Source organism: Labrus bergylta, chromosome 21 (genome assembly GCF_963930695.1).
Source record: "Labrus bergylta chromosome 21, fLabBer1.1, whole genome shotgun sequence".
NCBI lineage: Eukaryota > Metazoa > Chordata > Actinopteri > Labriformes > Labridae > Labrus > Labrus bergylta.
Window position 1 is genome coordinate 5,807,737 of NC_089215.1, and position 23,107 is coordinate 5,830,843.

Genomic DNA, 23,107 nt, shown 5'->3' on the forward strand with positions numbered 1-23,107 from the left:
TCAATTAATAATACTTTAAACCTCTAAAGTTCAGGACAGTGGATAGAATCATATGTCTGGGTGAGAGAGATCGGGGAATGACATACAGGAAGGGGGCCAAAGGTCGGATTTGGATTTGGATCTGTCGAAAGTAAATATGTAGATAAATCAAGTCAAACCGTAAATTCAGATGTGTTAACGTTATTATAGATATTATCTCATGCTTCTTTATACTTCTAATCTACCAAAAGATGACCGGCTGTTTTACCGTTATCCAATTTTTAAGCTGAACTAAACTAAACGTCTAGTCAATGAACTTCTAAAGAGCATCAATCATCAATCTTCAGCTAACTCCACTAAAAATATGAATAAGGGTATTTCAAGTATGAGCAATGTCTTTGTTCAACGACCATTCTGCCAAAGAGTACGACAGGATTTGACCTTAAACCAGGAAATAAGTCAGCATTTTTTCACATCTCTTGTTACCTTATCTTAAAGTCAATGCGTTTTAGTAATCATTCATTTCTGTAGGAAAAAAAAAAGCTTTATTGCTTTTTACATTTAGCCTTAGACTTAAAACATTTAGCACCCTTTTGAGTAAAGTGTGACTTGTTTTTAATTTTTTAACGGTCTTCAAAAAGAGGGGTTGCTAACAAGTGGCTAAATGAAACTGTAGAGGTTTTCTGGGACATTAAACACCATCATGTTTAACATGCTAAAAAAAAAACCTCTACAATCATTGTTTATTTCAGTTTGACAAAGAATCAAGTTCCTGCTAAAATACGTTTAAAAAAAACAGCAGGTATTGGTTCATGGAAGTCGAAGTTTGTTTACATAAACAGAAAATAATCCAATAATCCTTGGACTAATATTGCCGGGGGTTGCCGCTGAAAGGGATTGCAACTTCTGTGAATCAAAGCTGATACAGCTGCTCTTCCTCTCTAAGCTATAATCTTTTCAGAATCCGACACGTGATGAGATATTGATTCTAAGTGAGATTTTCCGTGGACTGTTCCTGTAAACTTCCTGTGACGATTCGTTTTCCTTTATTAAGCTAATGATTAGGCTCAACCCTGACCTGTAAACTGCCTCACCTTTAGCAAACGAAAATCAGCTTCGTAACATTCTCTGTCGGTGTGTCTGTGTGTTTACCTCCTACCTCCGCAGTACTCCCCCAGTATGAGGGCCACCTATCTGTCCATGACCGAGGAACAGAGAAGACACTTTGGGAACGACTTCCAAGCATAGACTTCTTAAGCTGTGCGAGGATGGAAACAGCTTCACACACACACATACACTCACACACACACATACACACACACACACACACAAACACTCAAACAAACAGATTGTGTGGCTGCAGCGAGCATCACAGAGGACAGTGTGTAACAAAGTCGTCGGTCCAGGACGGCGCTGTGTCAGGACAATGGATGCACCGCTGTATGCTCTAAAATGATTCACGACACTCTTCTGTTTGAAGACACATCTGGAGGACCTCGCTAAATATTTCCGACACTCGCCGTCGAACTCTAACCTGCTCTTAACTTGTTGTGTTATTTGGCTTGACAGGCTGAGTCATCAATTGATGAAGCACTATGGGAAAGAAGGTGACACGGCAGAGATTTGACTCATACCTTAGTTCTTATGTTTTAATGAAAAATGAAACCAATGATTAATGACTTTGATTCAAGGGGTGGGAGAGGCAATTTTGAGTATTCATTTCTCACCAAGGTAATGCAATTAGCCTTTTTATTATGAAGTCAAGAATAAAAAAGGAAATCATTTGTCACTCCTGTTGGAACAGATTTATTTTAAAAATTCAAATTGAGCCTCCAAAGAGAAAAAAACGTGAGCATGACAGATGGTGTAAACACGACATAGTATTTTCTGTGCCCCTGTGCTTGAGGCTTTTTTATTTTTTATTTATGAGGCACAAAGCCAGCAGTTGCGGCACACAGCAGGCGGAGGAGGCTTTGTTGAGGTATAATTTATTTACATTCACACACAGGCATGCCTCGAGTGAAGCTTTGTGTTTTCCGGAGATGACACTACCCTGAGACCACGGCTTCTGTGTATAAAGTGTACAATAACAGACTGGTGTCTCATTCTGATGTGGTTTATTTTCATTTGGTTTAAAAAATAAATAAAAAAAAACACGTGCCATTTTTATATTTTTTTTTTTCTAGTTTTGTGTGGTCGATGTCACATAGGATCACTGTTTATTTTTGTGTCTTGTGTTTTCTAAAGGGCAAATAATTCACGTTTTCTGCATATCTAACCCTGCTAATACAAACGAGAAAGTAGTTTCGCTCAGAACTTGGGAAGCTGTGCTCCTCTAACAATGATTACTTAGAATATTCAGGTAATATTTCTATCAAGTCAAACCAATCAAGCAGTTCAGGTTTGTATTGACTAACAATGATTTTCCTTGTAGGGGTGTTAAATACACAAAAATTTTGTTCATTAATTATTTTTCTAAGTGTCATTTCTTTCAGCATGTTGCATTGTACAGGCACTTACTGTGGTGCTTAATTTTGCGTGTGACCTTAAACAACAAGGTCTAACTGTGAGTTGAATAAATCAGTTTTCAGTACATCTTTATGTGTCTTCTTGTTTGTTGATCGTCTTCTCTGTGTGAACCAGGCCCGCCCGAAGAAATGGCTTGGCCAGATGTTTGCTTGAGAAAGTATATACATTTGAAAAGGCAACACGCACCTAAAAACTAAAAAGTCGCTATTTTTAAATGTGAGTTTTTCAAAATTATTATTATTATTATGGGGGTTTTCAATCATAATAAACATAATGTATTAATATAACAGTCAGTCTGTTAACTAGTGAAGCGTTTTAATGAAATGGAAAAGATATCTAGATAAAAAACTACATTAATTGATTAATTATAGCCAACATGCGCACATAAAAGCCTCAACACATTACACTAAGACAAAGATTATAGAGTCTTTGATAAATACGTTGATTTCTATTTTTTGCAATTCAAGTTTTATCAAGGTTACCCTGCACCACCACCACCACCACCACAGCAATTCATTTTGTAATACCTTACATGGGCCAGCATTGCTGTATGAAGCGCACTAAGGCAATTTTGAATTCTTCCACAAGATGTCAGTGTAGTCATCAAAAAAAACAATGCTGCCAGGTGGAGACTGTACTGTAGGAAAACCTACTACTGCACACAACATGCAACAACATTGTTATTGTTGTATTATATTCAATTCAAAAACTGTTGACCAATACGTCTATAATGTTACCTACATTTAGCAGTGTTGGAAAAAAAAAAAAATGTAAAATATGCAAAACTTCTAAATTATATTATTTCTATTTGTTTAAATCTTAAGAGTTTTTAACTTCAGAAATGGAAGTAGCATTTTCTAACAGGTTTTTACTATAGACTTTAAATAATATATGGCCATACAGTATATCTGTGGTTTTTACAGTAGCTAGTTTGATTAGCAACACCTATGCTACCGTGTCTCCCAGGACAACATAAAGGCAAAGCACGCACACACGCACACACACACACACACACATACAGCAGGGCAGCGGAGAGGAAAGAGGAGGGACAACCAGGGAAGTGAGCGTCGCAGGTGGGCTGCTGCTGCTGCTGCTGCTGCTGCTGCTGGTGTTACCCACCTCTGTCTGAATATATTCTGAGCGGAAACACTGGAACAAGCTGCGGAGCGTCGACGCACTTTGAAGGACAGAAAAATAGACAAGAGTCGCTCGGAGACGGTTCGCATGGTTGGCTCCCTTAAAAGGTGCCGAGGAGACAGTCAGAGGCGTTTGTTTTAAGAGAAGGCTGGTCTAGGTGCCTTAAGTGTGTTCGCAGAATAGCTCCAGGTGTGTTTGTGAAGACAGGAGGCATGCAGGCAGGTGCAGCGAGGAGGTTGGTGCAGTGTCCCGTCAGCTGTTGACGCTCCGTTTTACCCTTTACGCGGACGGAAAGTGACCATGAAGGACACGGGGGAATCAAAGGACCAACAACTAACTGTGAGTTCAACTTACTAAATAGTTGTGTTCCTTTCTGGTCCTGGACTGGCAGGCATGGTTATTACTCTAATTGTGTTTTTCGCGTGTATTTGGGGAAAGTACGCATGTGACGCAAAGATTCAAACCCAGAAATCAGACAAGTGGTCACTTTATTAGGTACACCATTATAATATCTATAATGCTACATTCTTATTCCATAAAACTCAATATTTGTTGACATTTTAAATAAATGCAATAAGCATAAGGACACTATGTCAATAGAATGAATTGTGCTTTTGTGTTTGTTTTACTTTCAATCTAATTATCCTGTTTACATTTTGGCCATATTGTCTCTATTACCTTCATGCAATCAGGCAAATTGAATTCCAATTAATTGAATTGATACACTGACATGTTATTGTTTTACTTTGAGAGGGAAACACTATTCAGCAACATCAGAATTTTAGACAGGAGAGTTGTATTGGATTGCATCAGATAATACCAGCTCACCTCATCAATATGTTGGTAGTTTTTAGATGGCAATATGCTTTTTCATGAATCCTGACAGCATTCACTACTAGTGCTTGCTATATATATATATATATATATGATTTTTTGTTTTGTCCTTACGCCACCTGCACTGCCGCAGCTCATAACTGAATAATTGAAGTTGCTGTTTCAGTCTCCTGGCCCCTCTCTTGTCCAGCATGTAATACACTTTCTACTGGGTGCTGACAGAGAGGGTGACTCATGTATTCCCTCTGGAACTACGTTGGATCACTTTATCATTATAATTACAGAACCACGGCGGTAATGTCTTCAACTCATTTGTGAATTATACATTCCTCTCCTGAAGACCTGCTGTAGTTGTTGTCGTCTTTTTTTTTCTTTTTTTTTTAACCAAATTTGACTCACTTCAAAAGATATCACCATTTAATTTATTTGACATACTTTTTTAGGGGTGGGTATCACCAGAGGACCCAGGCTACGACATTATCACCAAACTTGAGTTACGAAACGATGTTATTGCGATTTTAAACAATTTGCGATTTATTTTGAGAAATTGCGACAATATATTGCGATTGATCTTTTTTAACTGCATATTGTGTCCACAAAACTAAATCAAGACCTGTTTTGTCAAATAAGAAAACATTCTCAGTCTATTCATCTCACTTCAGTCTTTATTTCCACTAAAACCTTCTTTTCTTTTCTTTTTGCAATGCAACTTGTTTAAAATGAATTGTGCAACCTCTTCCACAACTAAAAATAAAAAAAAAAGCACATTCGCTATTAACATAATGAAATTTTCAAAACTTTTTTTCCACCGCCTCTATGATTTATATTTAACATCATAAGCCAAAGTTGTCTATCAGGCATTTTAAAAGCAATATTTGACATTTAAAGTATTATAGGAAAGATAAAAACTGAATATTACATAATAATAAAGCAGTTTCAGAAAAAAAGAAAGGAAATAAATTGGTGCTCTTTAACAGGCTTCATGAAGGGCTGCTGCTGTTAACTTTAATGGGTTAAAACAAGTAAAAAGAAAGGTTTACAGTTCTGAATTAAGAAATAGCGTTTCTAGCACTTTTCAGTAGACACTAGCTGCCGTTGAGGGGGGCTGCTTGCTGAGCTGCCACTGATGTCTATATAACTAATGTCATATTTACTGGTTTTATCAACAGTTTCCTAATAATTGGAGGATAACTAGGCTTCACTTTAAACATACTAGTGGAGTAAATTTACTTTTATACCCCTAGTGAGATTGTTTTTAAATAAATGGTTTGGTATCTAGTGAATGCTATCCAGTGCTCATTAGGGAAGGACAGTTCACCCTCTATAGCTACAGGGTTTAGTTTCACATTTGAGCTGAGTGTTTCTGCTGATTGTGGTGAAAGTGTCACCGCTCTAATTTGTTTCTCAACTGATCATTAATCAGGCTGTGAAGTGATTAAGGGCTGATTGTGGGATTGAAAATGTTAATCAATGTATTCAACCATCTGTTGTCTAAACCTGTGCATCACAGTCAGGGAGATGACTGCATGCACTCAGAAAATGGTCCATTGCAGGGTTTTCACCAGTCTACTACAGTCATTACATTGATAGTCCTTCACCCGCATCGAAGTATAAGGACTGACTGTTGTGCGCTGTTTGAATTGAAAACAAATTTGACAAAATTTGCTTGTAATTTCAAGAATTACGTACAATTTTTTAAATTACACCTGCATGAAAATGGTCTGTAAATTGTGTTATAAATTAGAAATACATCTCTAAATACAGCCACCTCAAGAGTCAAGTCAGACTCCACACCACACACATCCAATAATTACAAACTCATTTCTTTTCAAAGTAAGGGAAATCATGCTGTGAGTTGTTCCTACCGCACAAAGGCAGAGCTCAGTTCATTTTCTAACCTATAATTTCAGTCAATTCAATATCTCTGTGTGGATTAAATCCAAGGACCACTTCATTATTATACTCATTGTGTGTGCTGCAGGTTGCCTTGAGGATCCGACCCCTCAGTGATGCTGAGCAGGAGGAGGCGGCCACAATAGTGGCCCACAGACTAGACGACCAGGTGAGAACCTTGTGTGTGTGTGTGTGTGTGTGTGTGTGTGTGTGTGTGTGTGTGTGTGTGTGTGTGTGTGTATATATATCAGTAAACTGTTTACCTCTGTGCACATACAGTATACATGCATGTGGGTGAGTGAGTGATGGGGTCAGTGAGTGTGTGCCCCTTTAGGAGAGTGCTGTTGTCTCTGTTTCAGGAGCCTCTTCCTGCCTGTCAGGAGGCTGCACAGATAAGGTATCTGCAGGGACCTCAGCAGCTCTTTTTAAAAAACAAACTCGTTTGTAAAGCTCAAATGTCACATTTCATTTGTAAATGAATGCCGGATGACTCAGACCTGGAGCAGAACGACTGACCTTTTCTAACCACTCACAGAAAGCATCGCATTTTTTCAAAGGCACATGGCAGAACGGTTCGCTGGTTGTAGTGAATGTCTGGGGTTTAATTGGACGTCCATAACTGCAAGGCTCTTCACACATTAGTACTGAGGGGTAAATCAGTAACCAAGTGAGCGAAAGTAGTAATTACTTCTGTTGTGAATTATTCACCTATCAATTATGCTGTAGTTTTCAGTCAGTGTTTTGGTTAAATGGGCGTCCGTCATTTCAACAACATTGGAAAATTGATGACGCAAAACCAGGGAATTGAATGTACCGGCAACATTACCCACAATGCAACACTGACACAGACAGTTCAGTCAGAGATCCAAACTGTGTTACTCTCATAAAAGCAAATCGAGAGATATTTAAAGCAAACATTCAGAAAAGTTCTGGTTCCAGCTTCTCAATATTACTGGGTCCTACTCGTTACTTGCTGACATCCAACGCAGCTATTATGGTAATAGTGTTCTCTGTTAGAGTGTAGCAGGACTGGGATGCGTCTGAACTGAATGTATGTAGACTGACGAGCATAGCCACATGATGACTACAACATTTACACATCCTAGAAAATAAAAACATTTCCTCATTGGGTTGCTATCACACAATAGATAAACAGGGACCCTTACTTAGAAAACAACTACTGGTGAGCTGCATCTAAGGTTGTTCTCTCAAGCAAAAGTATGAGCTCCATGAGGACCGTGTTTCCATGCAGGCCTCCCGGTCCCTCTTGGAGACCATTTAGCGGGACCGGCAGTGAGAGTGTGATGATGATGAAGGTGGTGCAAATGATTATGAGCATCCTGCTGAGGTGTCTCCCCACTTACTGTCTCCTGATTGACGTGGGAGTGGGCGCTCCAGCAGTGGGCAGCTTTTTTCTTAATTAGCAAAGATGGGAGCAGAGAAAAGTGGCAGCATAGCAACAGTTGGCATAGCAACGTTGTATTAATTGAAAAGTGTGTATAGTTCAGTTTGCGTTTGCAGCTGAAGGCGACCCTTCCCGGAACAGATAACCCGCCATGCTGAGGGTTCACTCGTCTTTCTGCCTTCTCAGAAGTAATTTAATCACACCCTGTCTTAAGGACAACATCAGCACTTCTGTCTGCCGTGACATAATTAAAGCAGGCGTGAACACAGGGGATTAGAGCGTAGCGGCAGGCAGGTAGAAATGTTGCTGACACAGCCACCATAACAAGACTTTGTTGTTATCGTCAGCTCCACCAAACCTCAGCCAGAAACAACTGTGCTTCAGTGTTTCCCGTTCAACTCTTTGTCTTTCCAAAAAGCATACTCAGTGGTATCTGTGGAGGCAATTACAAACTGGCAGATCATTGAACGAGGTTATTTAAAGTTCTCTATGGCACATTCACCGTGCGGGATCAGCAGAGCTTACAATACAGCCTTGTTATTCAGACAGTCGGATAGAGGGAATCTGTTTACCCATGTCTTGAGATGGACTTACGAGGGGTTGCCCTTGCATGAATGCAGAGGATGAAGCGAGTTCTGTCACATCAACACACTGATGAGATTATGAAGCACGGCATGGCTGAATCTGTTTACCTGTGAAAAGAAATACTACACTAGAATTCACTCGAGACACTAATAAAAGAGATGCACTGATACCATTTTCTCTCTTCTCGATACAGGCCTGCTACCCAGCCTTTAGTATTTTGCAGATACTGAAAACAGATACTAAGTGCTGTGTACAAATTTAAAGCGTAGTAATAAACATCAGTACCCCTCTGATACTGATCTGTATAAATACTGACGAAAAACAATGATTTTTGACATTTTGTCAGCTTTGACTGACATTTCACTACCTGCTGCTGGTTGTTGTTATGAAACAATATTTAATCTGAAACTAATTCCTTGGTCATGGTGTGGGATCTGTACACTGACTGGCATTTATGCTGATACCCAACACAACGTTTTAGGCGGTATAAGGCCAATAGAAGTACTAGCATCCCTACATCTCTAGCTGAACAAATGCAGAAATACACTATATTTCCTTCTTGATACCAATTGGATGCCTAGAATTAAATATTGGCCTCAGAAAATATCGGTGCCTTTCAAATAATATAAATATTTTTGATGAAAGTAAAACCCTTAAGGCTTATATTTGCTAGCTTTGACTCGCGTAACACTATGCTGTCGGTTCTTATTAAAACACATTATTTGATGTAAGACCAGTGATTTTGGGTGCTTACTGGTTATCAGACTGTTGGCCAACTCTCTGATAGTAGAGCACATTTTAGGCAGTACCAGAGGCTGATACAGTTAGTGGTCGGTTCATAATAGAGATTTTCAGATACCTTGTTTTCCTTCCTGTTGCTACCAGTTCTAAAACCTACACCTGAGTATTCAGAAGAAATAAGAATTATATTGGTGGGAAAACACTTGAATCACTACTAATGCTGGTACTGTTATCAATACCAGTATCTGTATTGATACCAATAATGGTTCTGCACTGGTATCAGTACGATACTTATATCATCATTTGTATTGGAACAATTCTAACATGTACATGTACAGATATGAGGAAATCAACTTCATATACAAATAGCATCTTCAAACCCTTTCACACACAGTCACTCCATAAACACATGCAACAGTGACTTTAACACTTAGCTTTCTAAGGCAGACAAGCAACCATCTGGCTAAGAGGTAGCGCTCAGACAGATTAGGAGGACGCTGGTGGCTGACTTGGCCGACTGGGTGGGCATTTGCAGATCTGGCTCTTTCCGCAGAAAGCAGACATCTCAGAGCTAGCTAAGCCTGAGGAGATGAGCTCAGTGGAGGGGTTTTAGCTCAGGTTAAGCCTGCTGCCACCTGCTCTCCTCCGCTCTCTTCCCCCCCTCAGATAGACCGTCCCGGGTGAGTCAGACGCTGCCTTTCAGTGACCACCTGTTACTGAGTGAGTAGTACACAGGTCAGAAGTGTAGTGTGGTCGATTTATGAATGGGATATGAAATAGCCTGATAGGTTAACTAACATGTGTAACAATCATTGAAAAGTAGCTTTTACCCCAAACTGTATACAAAATACAAACTTAACTTTAAAACTGATGCATGTAAGAATTCAATCTGCATTATTTTTTTTTTTATGATTTATACTTTACGAAGGCCTTCAAACTGAGGGTAGAGTAATTGTTCCGGACGGATTTTCAATGACGCAGGAAGGAGAAATTAAAAAACCGGCCAAACTGGTGTTGTCTTGGACACTTTGGACAAAGAAAACAACAAAACTCCCAGAGAGTCCAGATACTGTTTGGACATGGACAATAAAAAAAATGGTATCAGTTTGATGTGATAATATACCTGCCTAATATGTTTGAATTCTAGCTCCAAATACTAGACCACTAGAACACGCTGTACCCAATTATAATTGTTTGTGTAAAATCGGATTTGGCAGTTTAATAACAAGATTTGACTAATCGTTTCTTATTTTCTGATCAGTGTCCTCAGATGTCTGTTTCGGGCTGCGTGAGTCGTTTACCTCACCTGTAAGAGATACACTCATCAGAGATTTCACTCGACAGTAGCTGTCAGCCAGACATTAAAACATGTCAGACTACATAAGCCGACTACACCCGTGATGTTCCAAGTCACGTAACCATCCTCTCTAACTCGATCATTTCACAGTGGGGAATGAAAGAACTCATCTAAAGTTATCAGAACAACACGGTGACATGAAGTCAGCAGCAGCTCAGTGAGCAGCCCCCAAAGCCCCACCAAAGAGTTTCAGGGATTTCTAAAGTGAAACTGTGACTATATTCAGTCTGTTATGGTTACGTGAGGAGGATTATTTTTAATATGGCTTCTAAAAAAATGCTATGACTATGGAATTACCTTAAAGTAAACTGGGTTTCCTAAAAAAATTGCTTGATCTGCACTACCCTTCTGACATCCTGTGTGACATAACACAGATTTTATTTGAGTACTTTTGCCAGCTTTTGTTTGTTTTTATCACGCAGAAAAGGAGACTTTGACTGTTATCTTGTCACTGGGTAAAAGCTTTTTTAACGAGGAACACAGAATGGTCATTTTGAAACTGGACTTGTGAAGGTTAAAGCCTGCCATGCTTTTGTTCCGGCTCTGTTTGCAGTAACGCTGGTAAAGAAATGCAAGTGCAGAGAGGCAAATTGTTCCTGAGTGCTCTTAGCTCTCATTAAAACGGATGCAATTATAACCTTCAAAAACAAACAAAACTATCAAGGAGAAGATGGCCTGTTTTTGTACATTTGATTTCCATCCCTAAATCTGCTGCTGCGGAGTCAGACAAGGTGATTATCACCAGACATTCCTTATTCACTAGCTTCTTGGTTTTATTTAAATATCAGCTCCTTGAGGTTTATGTTCTCATACTCATTTTGGTAGAGTTTGATGGCTGTTCAAACCTGACGTCATTCACGGTAAAACCAAAAAGAACGTTTAATTTCACATCCAAATAACACAGATTACTTGATATTCTCACAGTGTTGCTTTTTTGTCAATCATTTAAAATGTAGAGATAATGCTCATTCAGGAACATGTCATTTGTTTTTCATGTCCCTAACTGACCTCAGATCAGAGTGAGAGGAGCCTCAGACGGTATTTACTTTAACATGTTGAAGTAAAAAACCCAGGGAGGTGATATCATCCCTCCTTAACAGGCTCATGGGAATGCTATTTTTATCCCCTGAGGGTTAAAGATGCTCGCTCTACCATCTATGCAACACCTGAGAGCACTATTTCATCTCACTAATGACTCTATGCTCAGAAGACTAAAAACACAAATGGTTGTTTACATTAAATACACCATGTTCAGGCTCTAACAGATTTTAGGTTTCCTATGCCAAGAGAATCTATTTTTGATCTCATATCAGTCGTGACTCAGTCAGTGGAGTAATGAAGGATGTTTTTATTGTAGTGTTTTGTAAGTAGAAATGTGTTTATAAGCTGCAGGAAGTGTCTCACTCAGTCCTTACAACTTGTTGCGCATGTCTCCGACGGGGCTGGTCTGTCAACAGCACACAGTGGGGAATGCTTTATAGTGAGACCTCGTCTCCATAGAGACACCTAGACAAGGTCAGGGCCATTGTTTGTTATTTTAGTGTGTGTTTTTTTACCTCCTCTTCCTCAGCGCTATGGAGGGAAAAGGGAAAACCAGCAGGGCAAGGAGGCCTCTTTTGGTAGTTCTCTTTTTATCATGTCGGCAGATGAATTGGTTATTACAAACACGCTCTTTGATGGAACAGTTGTTCGGCTCGATTGTTGGCAGGCTTGCCGCTGCAATGTAGGGTGGCCTGCTTTTTCAAAGTGGCAATAAATGTATCACAAAAAGGTGTGAAGAAGGCACTTCATGGTCATCTTTTGCAGAGAAAGCTTCTGTTGTGTGCTGATAATGGAGGGCTTAAAAGCTCTTCTTCGTAACAAAACTAGCAGAGACTTTAACAAATTGTGTTTCCTGAAGTGTATTCATTTATGTTTTTACCTTAAAAAGACCAACCTCTGAGCCAGGTGGGTCAGTCTGACCCAGAGACGGAAAATGTCAACCACTGTGCAAACAAAGATGTAGCATTCTGCCTCTTGGTTCCTTTCTAAAGGTCGAGTCTTTTTCAAACAATACGCTGCATTCAGCTCGGTCCAAGTACAAGTCTACTTGATCACAGTGTGCCATGAACGGGCAAATTTTCTGTCTTTGTGGACTACAAAGCAGCTCACCTCAAGGGCTCAGTGTAGGGTTTCCACTGCCCTCCACAGTGCTCTGCCAGTGAAAGGAGGTTGAAATTGGCCTCACCTCAGAGACTGCATGTTAGTAAGCTTGAATCAGCAACTCCACCTCCCCCAGGAAAACACACTATTATGATCGAGGACTGTGCTGTACTTCCACGTCATTTAAATCAAGGTTTGAACTTCTGTCAATACAAAATTACATTCACTCATTTGAAATGGCATTTTTTGAACAATTTTGGGCAATTACTGTATTTACGTAGAGGCAATTTCCGATGTGACTACTTCAAGCAGACATCCTGGTATTGATCAATAACAGAATGGGTGTTTCTTTTTTCATCAAAATCACACATGTTTTCTTGATCTTACAAAACAAATATATATGTTTAAGGTTTAAAAAGCAGTGGAAAAAGTGACATTACATTTTTAACTGATTCCAGGCATGAATTACTAAAAGTAGTTCAGGTAGCTGTGATCATGAGCCATGATGGCTTATTTCCATCAACCTGTTTTCTTTAGCTAAACAATAGGGCCAGACCGATATGGGATTTCTGGGGCCCGTACCGACATATCAGCCGATATCTGTCTTACATCGACCTTCAAACTGTAGAGATAGATAGATATAGATATACAAAATCAAATTGATCATGTTGAGGAGGGTGATAATATTGTTGTAATCCATATAACACACTCTGCCGATGACAGCCAGAAAGAGAACTGCTAGTGTAGTACAATGAAACTCCAATGAAATGCTATTTGACTGGTGAATAAATCTGGTAATATCGCTGCATATCTGCTAAAAAAAATAGCCAATATTGTTAGTCACTGGATATGCAAATATCAGCTGATACTATGGGCTGGCCAATTAATCGGTCGGGCTCTACTAAACAGCATATTTTTGGGACAAATACATGCATCAGAAATAATACAAGCCTCAAACCCTCAAACACATTATCACATTAGAATAAGGGACAAGTTGAAAATCTTGAGGTGGAGCCTAGAAAGAGCACACTTTGTCCATCCAGAGTTGTTTTTTACGAGGCTGTGTTTAAACAGCTCTCCAGTTAGACAAGAGGGCGGACAAGATCTACAAACAGTCATGTCTTTTTTTTTTTTGGCTGTGAAGATTTAACTCCCCATGGATACAGAGTCAAGAGCGAGATCTGAACCTGAGGCAACAACAGCAGCACAGCAGACAGACACAAACATGGCCGAGAAGCATTCAGGAGTTTATTTTAGGCCGCACAAACAGAAAGGTAGACCTACTTTTGCAAAGCTAGGTTAATATGTCAACGCAAATAGGACCGTCTGACCCCTGGGAGTGGATAATCTTTGCTTTCTTCGTTTAACTTCAACTTCACTTCTCCTTCACGGCTTCTGAGTATCACTCTCTCTGATTCCTCCTCCCTCCCTCCCTCCCTTCCTCCCTCCTTCTCACAAGCCTCTTTTACAACGAGGGCTATTGTGGGTCAGTCTTTTCATGTTTGTATGTGATCCCTCTCCATCCCCACTGCCCTCCTCTCCCACTCCTAATCTCAATGAGAGGAGGGTAGGGCGTGGCAGCTCGCCGTAAAGGGCCTCTGAAGGAGACTAGATGCTAAAGAGGCCGGCAGTTTGTTCTTCTAAACAGATTGGAGTTCTCGAGTAAACACACGTTTCCCTAGACGAACCACTCAGGGTGTTCTGTGAGGCCTGTCCTGTGAGGCCTGTTCTGAGAGGAGCATCGAGGAATCACAATGAGTTCATTAAGCAATTTGATTGAAAAATATTATTATGCAATCCAGCTGTTGCATCATAAAAGTCATAAAGTAGCAGGTTTCCATTGTTCTCAACATGATGTGGAGGATTCCGAGTCATGAAAGGAAGAAGCTACCTCAGAATTGCTTCATATTGCTTTCAGTGTTTTGACTCTTTTTGCCTATATCCTCGTATGAAAAACCCTGATAGCTGACATTTCACTCACTTTTTCCTAACGTTACGCTCTGTGCCAGCACAGGACTTTGCAAACCCTGACAGTTAAGATCTCACTTGACCGAGACCAGTGGGTTGAAATGTTTCCACTTTTGAACAGTTTGTGGCATTGAGTAAGTGTGCAGGGTGCTGTTCATTTAATTCCCCTGTACCGACATAATGTGCACACAACCTGCCTCCTTTAATGTTATTATAGTCACACCTGTGTTACCAGAAACTGGAAGATATTTGTTTTTGGCTAATTGGTCATAGTATTGAAACAGTACATTCACTGGCATACTTGCTGATACCAGATACTTCATGTTAAGCTGTATCCATACCGACACTGGTATAGTTATCAGATCAACACTTTTTGCTCATATTTAGAAGTTTTTTTTCTTTAAATGCTTTATTATATTTTATGTAGCTTCTTTTAAAGTCCTTATCTTTCATCCCCCTCCTTTCTTTTCTCTTCTGTGTTTTTTCTGTTGTGTGGGTTTCAGTTGTTGTGTTGCCGTTTGAAAAAATGCTCTATGTAGAAAAAGTGAACCTCTTCTTGTCCTTGTTCTTCAAAGTTGTATTATGATTATATGCTAATTAGTAGCATTTGTCTGTGTATGTGTGTTTTGTGTAATACAATCAGGAGTACAATGTTCCCGCTTGCTCTGTGGCTACCTAATACCTCTTACACAAGCAGGAAGTACCGGGCAGTCGAGGGCCATCGATGTGTAGTCTTAATTGGCTCTTGGCAGGATATACAGTACTGACATGTAACGTAGCTAGACGGTGAAGAGTTTATTCCCGCAGCAGCCAAAGTCCAGGTCAAAAGCCAAGCATTTTTCTTCTTCACTGAGATATGAAGGGCGGGGGGGAATGTGGGAGTGTGGCGAGCTAGAAGAGCAACAGGTGGATAAACGAGGGTCGGGGGGAAATTCAGGACAGAGAGAAAAGAGGAAAAGACCTGGCTAAATTCAGAGGTTAGATAACTATTGGTTTGTGCCTGTTGCTGTCCAGATTGTGTGTTTCTGTGATGATTCAACCTTTCAAACTACAACAGCACCGAGGACAGACCTCAGTGAGGACAGAGCAATTTGTAGGTCGTCCTTCACACAGAAAACATCTCCCATATGTCCTCCACTGTAGAGGGAAGAAGTCTCCAAGGACGTCCTCAGCGTAATACCCCAGTCCCAACATGTTGTTTGTCTGCTAAGGCTCGCCCTGGAGACTGCCTTTAAAGGAAATGACAGCACCAGTTAAAGCTGGAACTTTGTCATCTTACCCAACCTTATCAGAGACAGAGGGCTCAGATAGACATTTTTTTTTTTACATCTGGAAATGTTATTTAACTCAAAACTGTCTGATGTAAAACAAAGACATGTGTCAGTATGAAGATCGTAGTTTTACCTGGAGTCTGTTCATCTGAAACAGTTTACACCACATCTTTCATCTTAAAACCAGAGTAGAGTCAGTGTATTTTCATTTCACAGATGACTACTTGAAAAACACTAATGGCTGCTTCCCTGTTTCACATGAGGGACATCTCCCGCCCTGTCATATCTGATGAAAGCAAAACGGATGAAAAACGCTTGAAATAGCTGCTATTACGGCTGTCATCATTACAGGTAAGCGTGGGTGTGAAGGTAACTTGACACAAAAGGAAATGGACCCTTGCACAGCTTGTGATGATTCAGCCAATCTTAATAATAATGTGTCAATGCACGATCAACACAGTGGGGAATGAACAACAAAAGAGGAGATTCTAGGTCGGCTCACAAGTACTAGAACTGGGTTAGTACAGGACAGTCTGTTCTCTTTTAAAAAGAGGAAAATATGTGTGAAAAAAGTGAATCTAATATTGATGATTCATCTCAACCCATTTTTTATGCATGGTTTAAAAATCCAAAAACATGTTCTTGCTCTGTTGTAATAACTTAAGAATTAAGAATGACTCAAAGAGTAGAAGAGCTTCATTATTCGCCGATTCTCGCAAAAGATTGAAATTAAGTAAAAAATTATTCTTTAAAGCTCCTACAGGAAGTCATTAGCATGTTATGAAACTGGTTATAATTAACATTGAGGGCTTTATTTGGCCTAAAAAGGGGGGGGGGATGCCCTTCAGCAACAAGATTTATTTCAATTCAGTAGTTTTTAATGTTTTTAACAAGTTCCACCGGCTAGGTGTTGACGTTTTTCACAGCAAAGATCCACATTGAGTGATATATATTTCTCTCTTGGAAGAGAGCAGGAGGAGACTTTTTTATTATTATCAGAAAATACTTCTTAGACGTGTACAGGACAAGATCAGTAAAAGATTAGAGATACTGCTTCGGCCACAGGGGGCAACATGAAAATCAACAAAGTTAGGCTTCCTCACAGGAGCTTTAAGTTGACATAATCATTCATTTCCTAGATTGTTTGTTCTTCATAAAACCAGCATTCAGCCATTATGTGAATATCACGGTGGTCCCGCTTTAACTACAGCTGCAACTACAGGAGGCTACAAAGTAAGCGGTTTCTTTAAGCCTATGTTCTTGAGTAACTGCCTTAATATTATAGAATTATCACTACCTACATGGGATAAGACATTTTAAAATGATAATTTACATTTTGGGCTTAGTTTTGAAGCAGAAACCAAAAGATATGGGTCAGAACAATTCAGGCTTCTCATCAACTTACCATTTGACCTGATTTTAATCCTGAGATTTCCTTCTTTGTCCTCATTTTTTATGCCAAAGACACAGATGGAAAACTTCTCTGAACTCTTAAGTTGTTCCTCTGGCACCCAAACACCGGGCCCGTAGCTGTTCATCCACAGAGTACATACGGCTGATTCCTTAAATTGTGTTGTTGTCCGGGTAATTGGTGCCTGTCCTCTTTTTGTGTGTAGTACTGGGCCTCTGGCCTCTGGCCTCCAGGCTACCCCTGACCTTTAACAGCCCTCTGGCATCCAGCTTCCCTGCATGTTGATCTACTCTTGGATCTTTGTGGATGATGATAGTGCCAAGTGGATAAGTAATAGCTTTGCTGGTATTAGACCTGATTACATTTGTTACATTTGGTGCTGTCTGGGGCACCATAGGGTTATCACAGAATTTTAAACTTAGATATAGACTAGTACAGTTTTTAGAGAACTGCAACAAAAATAAAAGACCTCGGCAGGTGTTATTTGATCCTTTCTTCTTATAAATTGCAAAAACATTACAAGCAGATCACACGCACTTCCTACTTTGCACAAATATGTAGCCAACATAGTTTTGCAAACTAGACAGTGCTTTCTCTTCTTCACTCATGGCAGCTTTTGGTAAATGTTATGACTGAACATCTGTTTTCTTTAGCTATAAAGCGTACTGTTCGATACTATTGGTCAGTGAAATTACACAGATTGTATCGTTTAAAACTTGTGGTATCTAAAAATATCAAACTATTGAACATTTTGACATCCACATTGCCTACTTTGCTGAATATCTCAGAAACAAAACATTTGAATAATACCACGAGAATTTTAAACACAAAAAGACAGTAAAGTTTTAGTTTTAGTGTCTGATTAAAATGTGTAAAATCTAGCACTTTGACGTTGAAATATTTTTTGCAGTCTTATGACAAGGGTAATAATAGCAGCTTTATATCGGTGTTGTAGTCCCTCCACATCTTTACTGAGATCTGGAGCTTCAATGACTTGCTTTCATGGATGACAAATTGCTGTATTGTTCCCCTTATCATTTGTAACCATCTGTGCCTTTGCTGTTCAACAATATACATCTGTGCTGCTGTATGTTCTAAAAGCTAAAATTGTGAAGAAAATTAGCTTAGAGATAAAAAAAAAAAAAAAAAAAAGTGGTAGGTGGTAGAAAGAACGATCTTTGATCTTTTAAGGTCTCATCAAGAGACGTTTCAAGATCTCTTGTTGCATTGCGTACTAGACTAGGATTCCTATTGCAAGGACCAACAGGTGCTTTGGCCTGCAGGTGCTCCAATGGGTGTCGGAGTCGGAATTACAGCCACCCTCGTCTCACTGTATAGATGTTCAATTCAGCCAGACGTCTTATGTAACATCAAATGAAGAGCAGGCCTTGCCATCAAGCACCCTGTATCAAGTACACTGTGATCCAACACACACACCTGCGATCATCCAGAGTCCCTGAAAGGGGATCTACAGTAGCATTGTTGGGGTGCAGAGAGGGCAGCTCTGAGGTTTTCTATCAGATAACCAGACTCAATTGTGCCCGTTGGTTTTTTCCAAAGCTTCAGTTGCGTTTCTGAAAGAGCAGCTTGAAAGGTCGCCTCGTAAAGGTCAGGGCTGGGACCTGATTGCTTTCTTTTAGTGATCTTGATACTTTGTTCTTTGCTTCATTCCCGACGCGACACACTGATGTCATTGTTAAACGTCTCTCAGTGTGCAACCTAAAGATAAGGGAAGAGAGCCAAGCTGTTTTATTATTTTTTTTACACACAAACACTTACACACTCTACTGTAATTGTATGGATCCTTTGAGGTTGATTGTTACATTAGAGATAAAAGTTTGCAGAAAAATGAAAAGAGAGTATTCAAGGCCGGGTGTAGGTGGTCCTCATCTTTAGACTCTTAACATATTGTTGAGTCGTTGATATAATTCACTGCAGTACATGTCGACCATACGGTAAGAGGATATTTTTGTCTGACGTTGAGCTTTATTTGCTGTCTTCTGTTCAGCCACAAAAATCATATAATGGATTAACTGTTTGATGAATACTTATTATTGATTATGCATTACTATCCTATGTTTGTTTTTACATGTTTACATATTATTATTGTGCTTGGTATCATTTCTTATTTGTTCGTCAGTTTACCGGAAAACAGGTTATTTAGAAGACATGCAGTCTATTAGGGATGACACAAAACAATCAGACGACGATTCAATATTATATTAAGATTTGTTGCATCTCTACAACCTATAGCCATGGTAGCTGCTCTGCTATAACTTGGGCTAAATGCTACAATTATTATGCCAACTGGCTCATTGTGACGATGCTGAAGTTCTTTTAAATCATGTATAGTACAGTAATCTGACGGTTATTACAACTCATCTCAAGGAGGACATGACATATTGGATGGCAGTCATCTAGTTGTTGTTGAGGCTTTCAATATAAAGCTCACCTGTCGACTTCTTGATGCTAAGAGAAGATCAGGGTACACTTCAATTCAGGAGGATTCAACCGAGGACCATGAAAGTCTGCGACAAATTTAGTGGAAATCCTTTCAATGCTTGTTGAGATATTTCAGTAAGGACCAAATTGGTGTTCTGGACAATAAGAAAGGACATTCTCCTCCCCAAGACACAGTCCCAAGGATAGCTTTAAAAAATAAAGGAACACAAAATGTAGAGGAATTTCGGTTCACTCGTTTGCCCAAAGATAAATTTATATTTGTTAAGTGCTTCTTCATCCAATAACAAATCACCAATATCCAGATTTACTTTCATACAAATTAAGATCAAGGCAGAGGTTTCTTAAAAAAATGGTCATTATGTTTTATGATCATTATTTTACATTCTTAATGAATCCTTGGTGGATATCCTCAGTGGCACATTCATTCACAAAGCATTTGAAAATGAATGGAGGCACGTCTCCATGGAAACAACAAATGTCACGTGAAGCCTGGAGTGAGGATGGTGACTGAGAAAAACAATATTCGTTGAATGACATGCAATCTAGATTTGACACTAAGATATAAAAGCTGTGCTCCTAATCTCTCCAATGCATGTGTGGTCAACCCTAGGTACTCGATCACCTTTTGACCTTTGAAACTATAGAGCAATAAAGACGGGACACAAACGTAAGCAATAAAACGTGACACCAGTGTGTGCATGTGCTGTGACGTGCTTCGACCCTATCGCTCTGATTCAGACCCCGTGTGCCTGTTTGTGTTAAAAAAAAAGGATCATCGCTTCTTTTTCAGTCTTTCTATTTAGCTGTGGCTCTATTTATGGACTTAATTTATCTTTTTGTTCATTACACTTAAAATGTTTTACAAGATATGTTTCCAGTGTGTGACTCTTATCACTCTGAGCTGAGTCCACATTCAAGTTTTTCATTTAAAAAAAATAAAGGACAATCTCTTCGGTTTAAGTTTCTTTTTTAGCTTGTAGCTGCTGCTCATTCTGTTTTCAAGTGACTATTTCTATTTTTGTCACTTACAGTTACAAAGTTTTGCAAGGATTTTTAGTTGGTAGTGACCCTATCCCTCTGATTCAGAGCCCATTTGTGATTGAATTTAAAAGAAAGATCTTTATTCAAGATTCTCTTTCAGTCTTAACGCTTCCTTTTGAGACAAGATAACACCTACTTTTTCCTCCAGTGTGAGAGGTGAAAAGTAGAGCCTTTACAGTATAAGATTATGAAAATGAACGGAAGCATGTCTAATTGTTATTTTTTGTAATTTTATTGCTTATATATGAGCCACTATTCAGGTGAAATGAAACCACCACCTCTAAAAGCAGTTGATTTCTACAGGACTGCTGACTTTTGTTGCCCATCTTGGCAGCGTTTGTCACTTGGCACACTGAAGTGGAGCGAGTCAGCCCGATCCAAACAGGGCAGGCCTGGCTTGTGAAACAGAACCACATCCAGGCTTTGAATTATGGATCCACGGTGGGAGCTAGCGGCGCCATAATCAGCGAGATGGCCAACCGAGACAACCCCGCTGCTTTAACGACCACCCCAGCAGGTCCTGTTGATGAGAAAACCCATCAGCCAAAGGAGGTGGCGGTCAATGGTGCTCCATCACACCCTGCTGATTTTTATGGCGTTTAGATAACTCCATCATGCTAATTGGTTTCATGTCACTGCATAAGCAAGCTGTTGTTTTGACTTTGGCTGATCCTTGTGCAGATATTAATATTTTAGGAGGCTCCTTTTTTTCACAGACGCAGTGTGTAAATTCACACTGAGGCAGTTTGTTTTGTCAGCCACCAGGAGTCAAGTTGAATAGGTTCGAGCCCCGTAGCCAACTGAAAAGTGACGATCGCTTGTTGTGTCCATTGTGAAAGAGGACAGCATGATTAAAAGCGCTAAAAATGACACCATGTTTACAGGCGCTGTCGACCAGGAAATTGCTTTCCTTTTCACCCCGTGTTGTTCTTCTTGGGCTTCTGTCCAGCTTGTTTCAAAATTGACATGAATTAAAAAACTAACTGATTGGTTCCAGTTGAAAGATCAACAAGACCCAATGGACACCAGTGGAAAATTAGACTGTGACATTGTTTAACGCATGATGTGTTTTTGAAGTGGACTATAGTTTACAGAGCTCTTTGTCTACTCATATCTTAATCCCTCCAGATCGCAGGGGGATCAGGAGAGGAACCAGTGAACCAGCTACTCCTTTTCTTATAGCACAGCAGATATTGAAGCTAAAGGTCAGATAGAATTAACAACATGATGCCGAGGACTCGTCTGAAACTCACGCTAAGTCACATCATTATCGATCAATCTATTGTCTTCCTGCTGACTTTTAACATCTGAGGTTTACCATTGAATGTAGGGCCATATTCAAGAAGAGTCTGCACAGATACACTGATAAAAGAGTGAGTCAGAGTCTTTGAAGCCAGTGTTCCAGTTATTAATCATCATTGGCATAGTAACGGCTTACCCACTACTGTTTTATAAACAGCCAAGCAGAAGCAGTCGCTTATTCTTATTAATCTTATCAGGTTTTGTTTGGTTGCTGTTTTGTGCCACTTGTGTTGGTAGAGTTGTTGCTGTGACTCACAGCCAAGTTAATTCATGATTCAGGTAAAGCACATAAGAGGGGTGAATCCATCAGCTATTGTGTAGATTTTTACTGTCTACATGTTTAGTCTAGATTAGAATTCAAATCAACTAAAAAAGGACAAGAGCCCAAGATGATACAAGAAAATGTCTTAAAAAATGTCAACAACCAAAGGTCCAAATTCCAGAGATAATAAATGTCCTACGATGTCAAAGACATGAGCAAGTTCTCCAAAACTTTAGAAACTGTGAACATTTTTGGCATTTTTGCTTGAAAGATAACTGAGGCAGTAGAACTACTATCAAAAACATTTTCTGATTTTTTTGATCTTAGCTGCCGGGTTAAACCATTAGTCGAGTATATTTACATTCACACAGGCTAAAAACAACAGATTCTCTAAATCTAGGACCTACTAAAAAAAAAAAAAAATTGTTTCTTTTTTTTTTTTTGCAATTTTGCTCGAAAACTAAGTGAACCAATTAATCAAAAGAAAAATGTTAATATTTTCTTTCAAATTATCGAAGCAGTTCTATTGACAACTGATGTACTTTGGATATTGAAATGCTTTGTGTGAACTCTGAAGTAAATAAAGTCAATGCGTGTCTTACCAGTGTTTAAGAATAAAACCATGCTATCATCGACGTATACGTATAGATCAAGAGCGTTGTCGCTGCTTAAATGTTTTTCATGCTTTTGTCACAGCACGCTGTGTGGGAGTCTGGCCTCAGTTTGTGTGGTCAGTCATGCCTCCTGCCACCCTGCCTGCACAGACTTACTTGTTGCAGAGGACATG

At 39.5% G+C, this 23,107-nt stretch overlaps 2 protein-coding genes across 3 annotated transcripts in view; both read left to right on the forward strand.

Moving 5' to 3' along the window:
* The window catches only part of ttyh2 (tweety family member 2), a 69,859-nt gene extending 67,285 nt beyond the window's left edge, over positions 1-2,574 (forward strand). For both annotated transcript variants that reach the window (XM_020630817.3, XM_020630818.3), the window contains one exon: positions 1,147-2,574. In XM_020630817.3, coding sequence (XP_020486473.1) covers positions 1,147-1,227 — 81 coding nt within the window. In that variant the 3' untranslated portion in view covers positions 1,228-2,574. The remainder of the gene's footprint in view (positions 1-1,146) is intronic.
* A 962-nt stretch (positions 2,575-3,536) lies between these two features.
* kif19 (kinesin family member 19) overlaps positions 3,537-23,107 on the forward strand; it is a 37,138-nt gene continuing 17,567 nt past the window's right edge. Inside the window, exons 1-2 of the mRNA XM_065949954.1 lie at positions 3,537-3,984; positions 6,461-6,541. Of these exons, the coding sequence (XP_065806026.1) occupies positions 3,946-3,984; positions 6,461-6,541 (120 nt within the window). The 5' untranslated portion in view covers positions 3,537-3,945. The remainder of the gene's footprint in view (positions 3,985-6,460; positions 6,542-23,107) is intronic.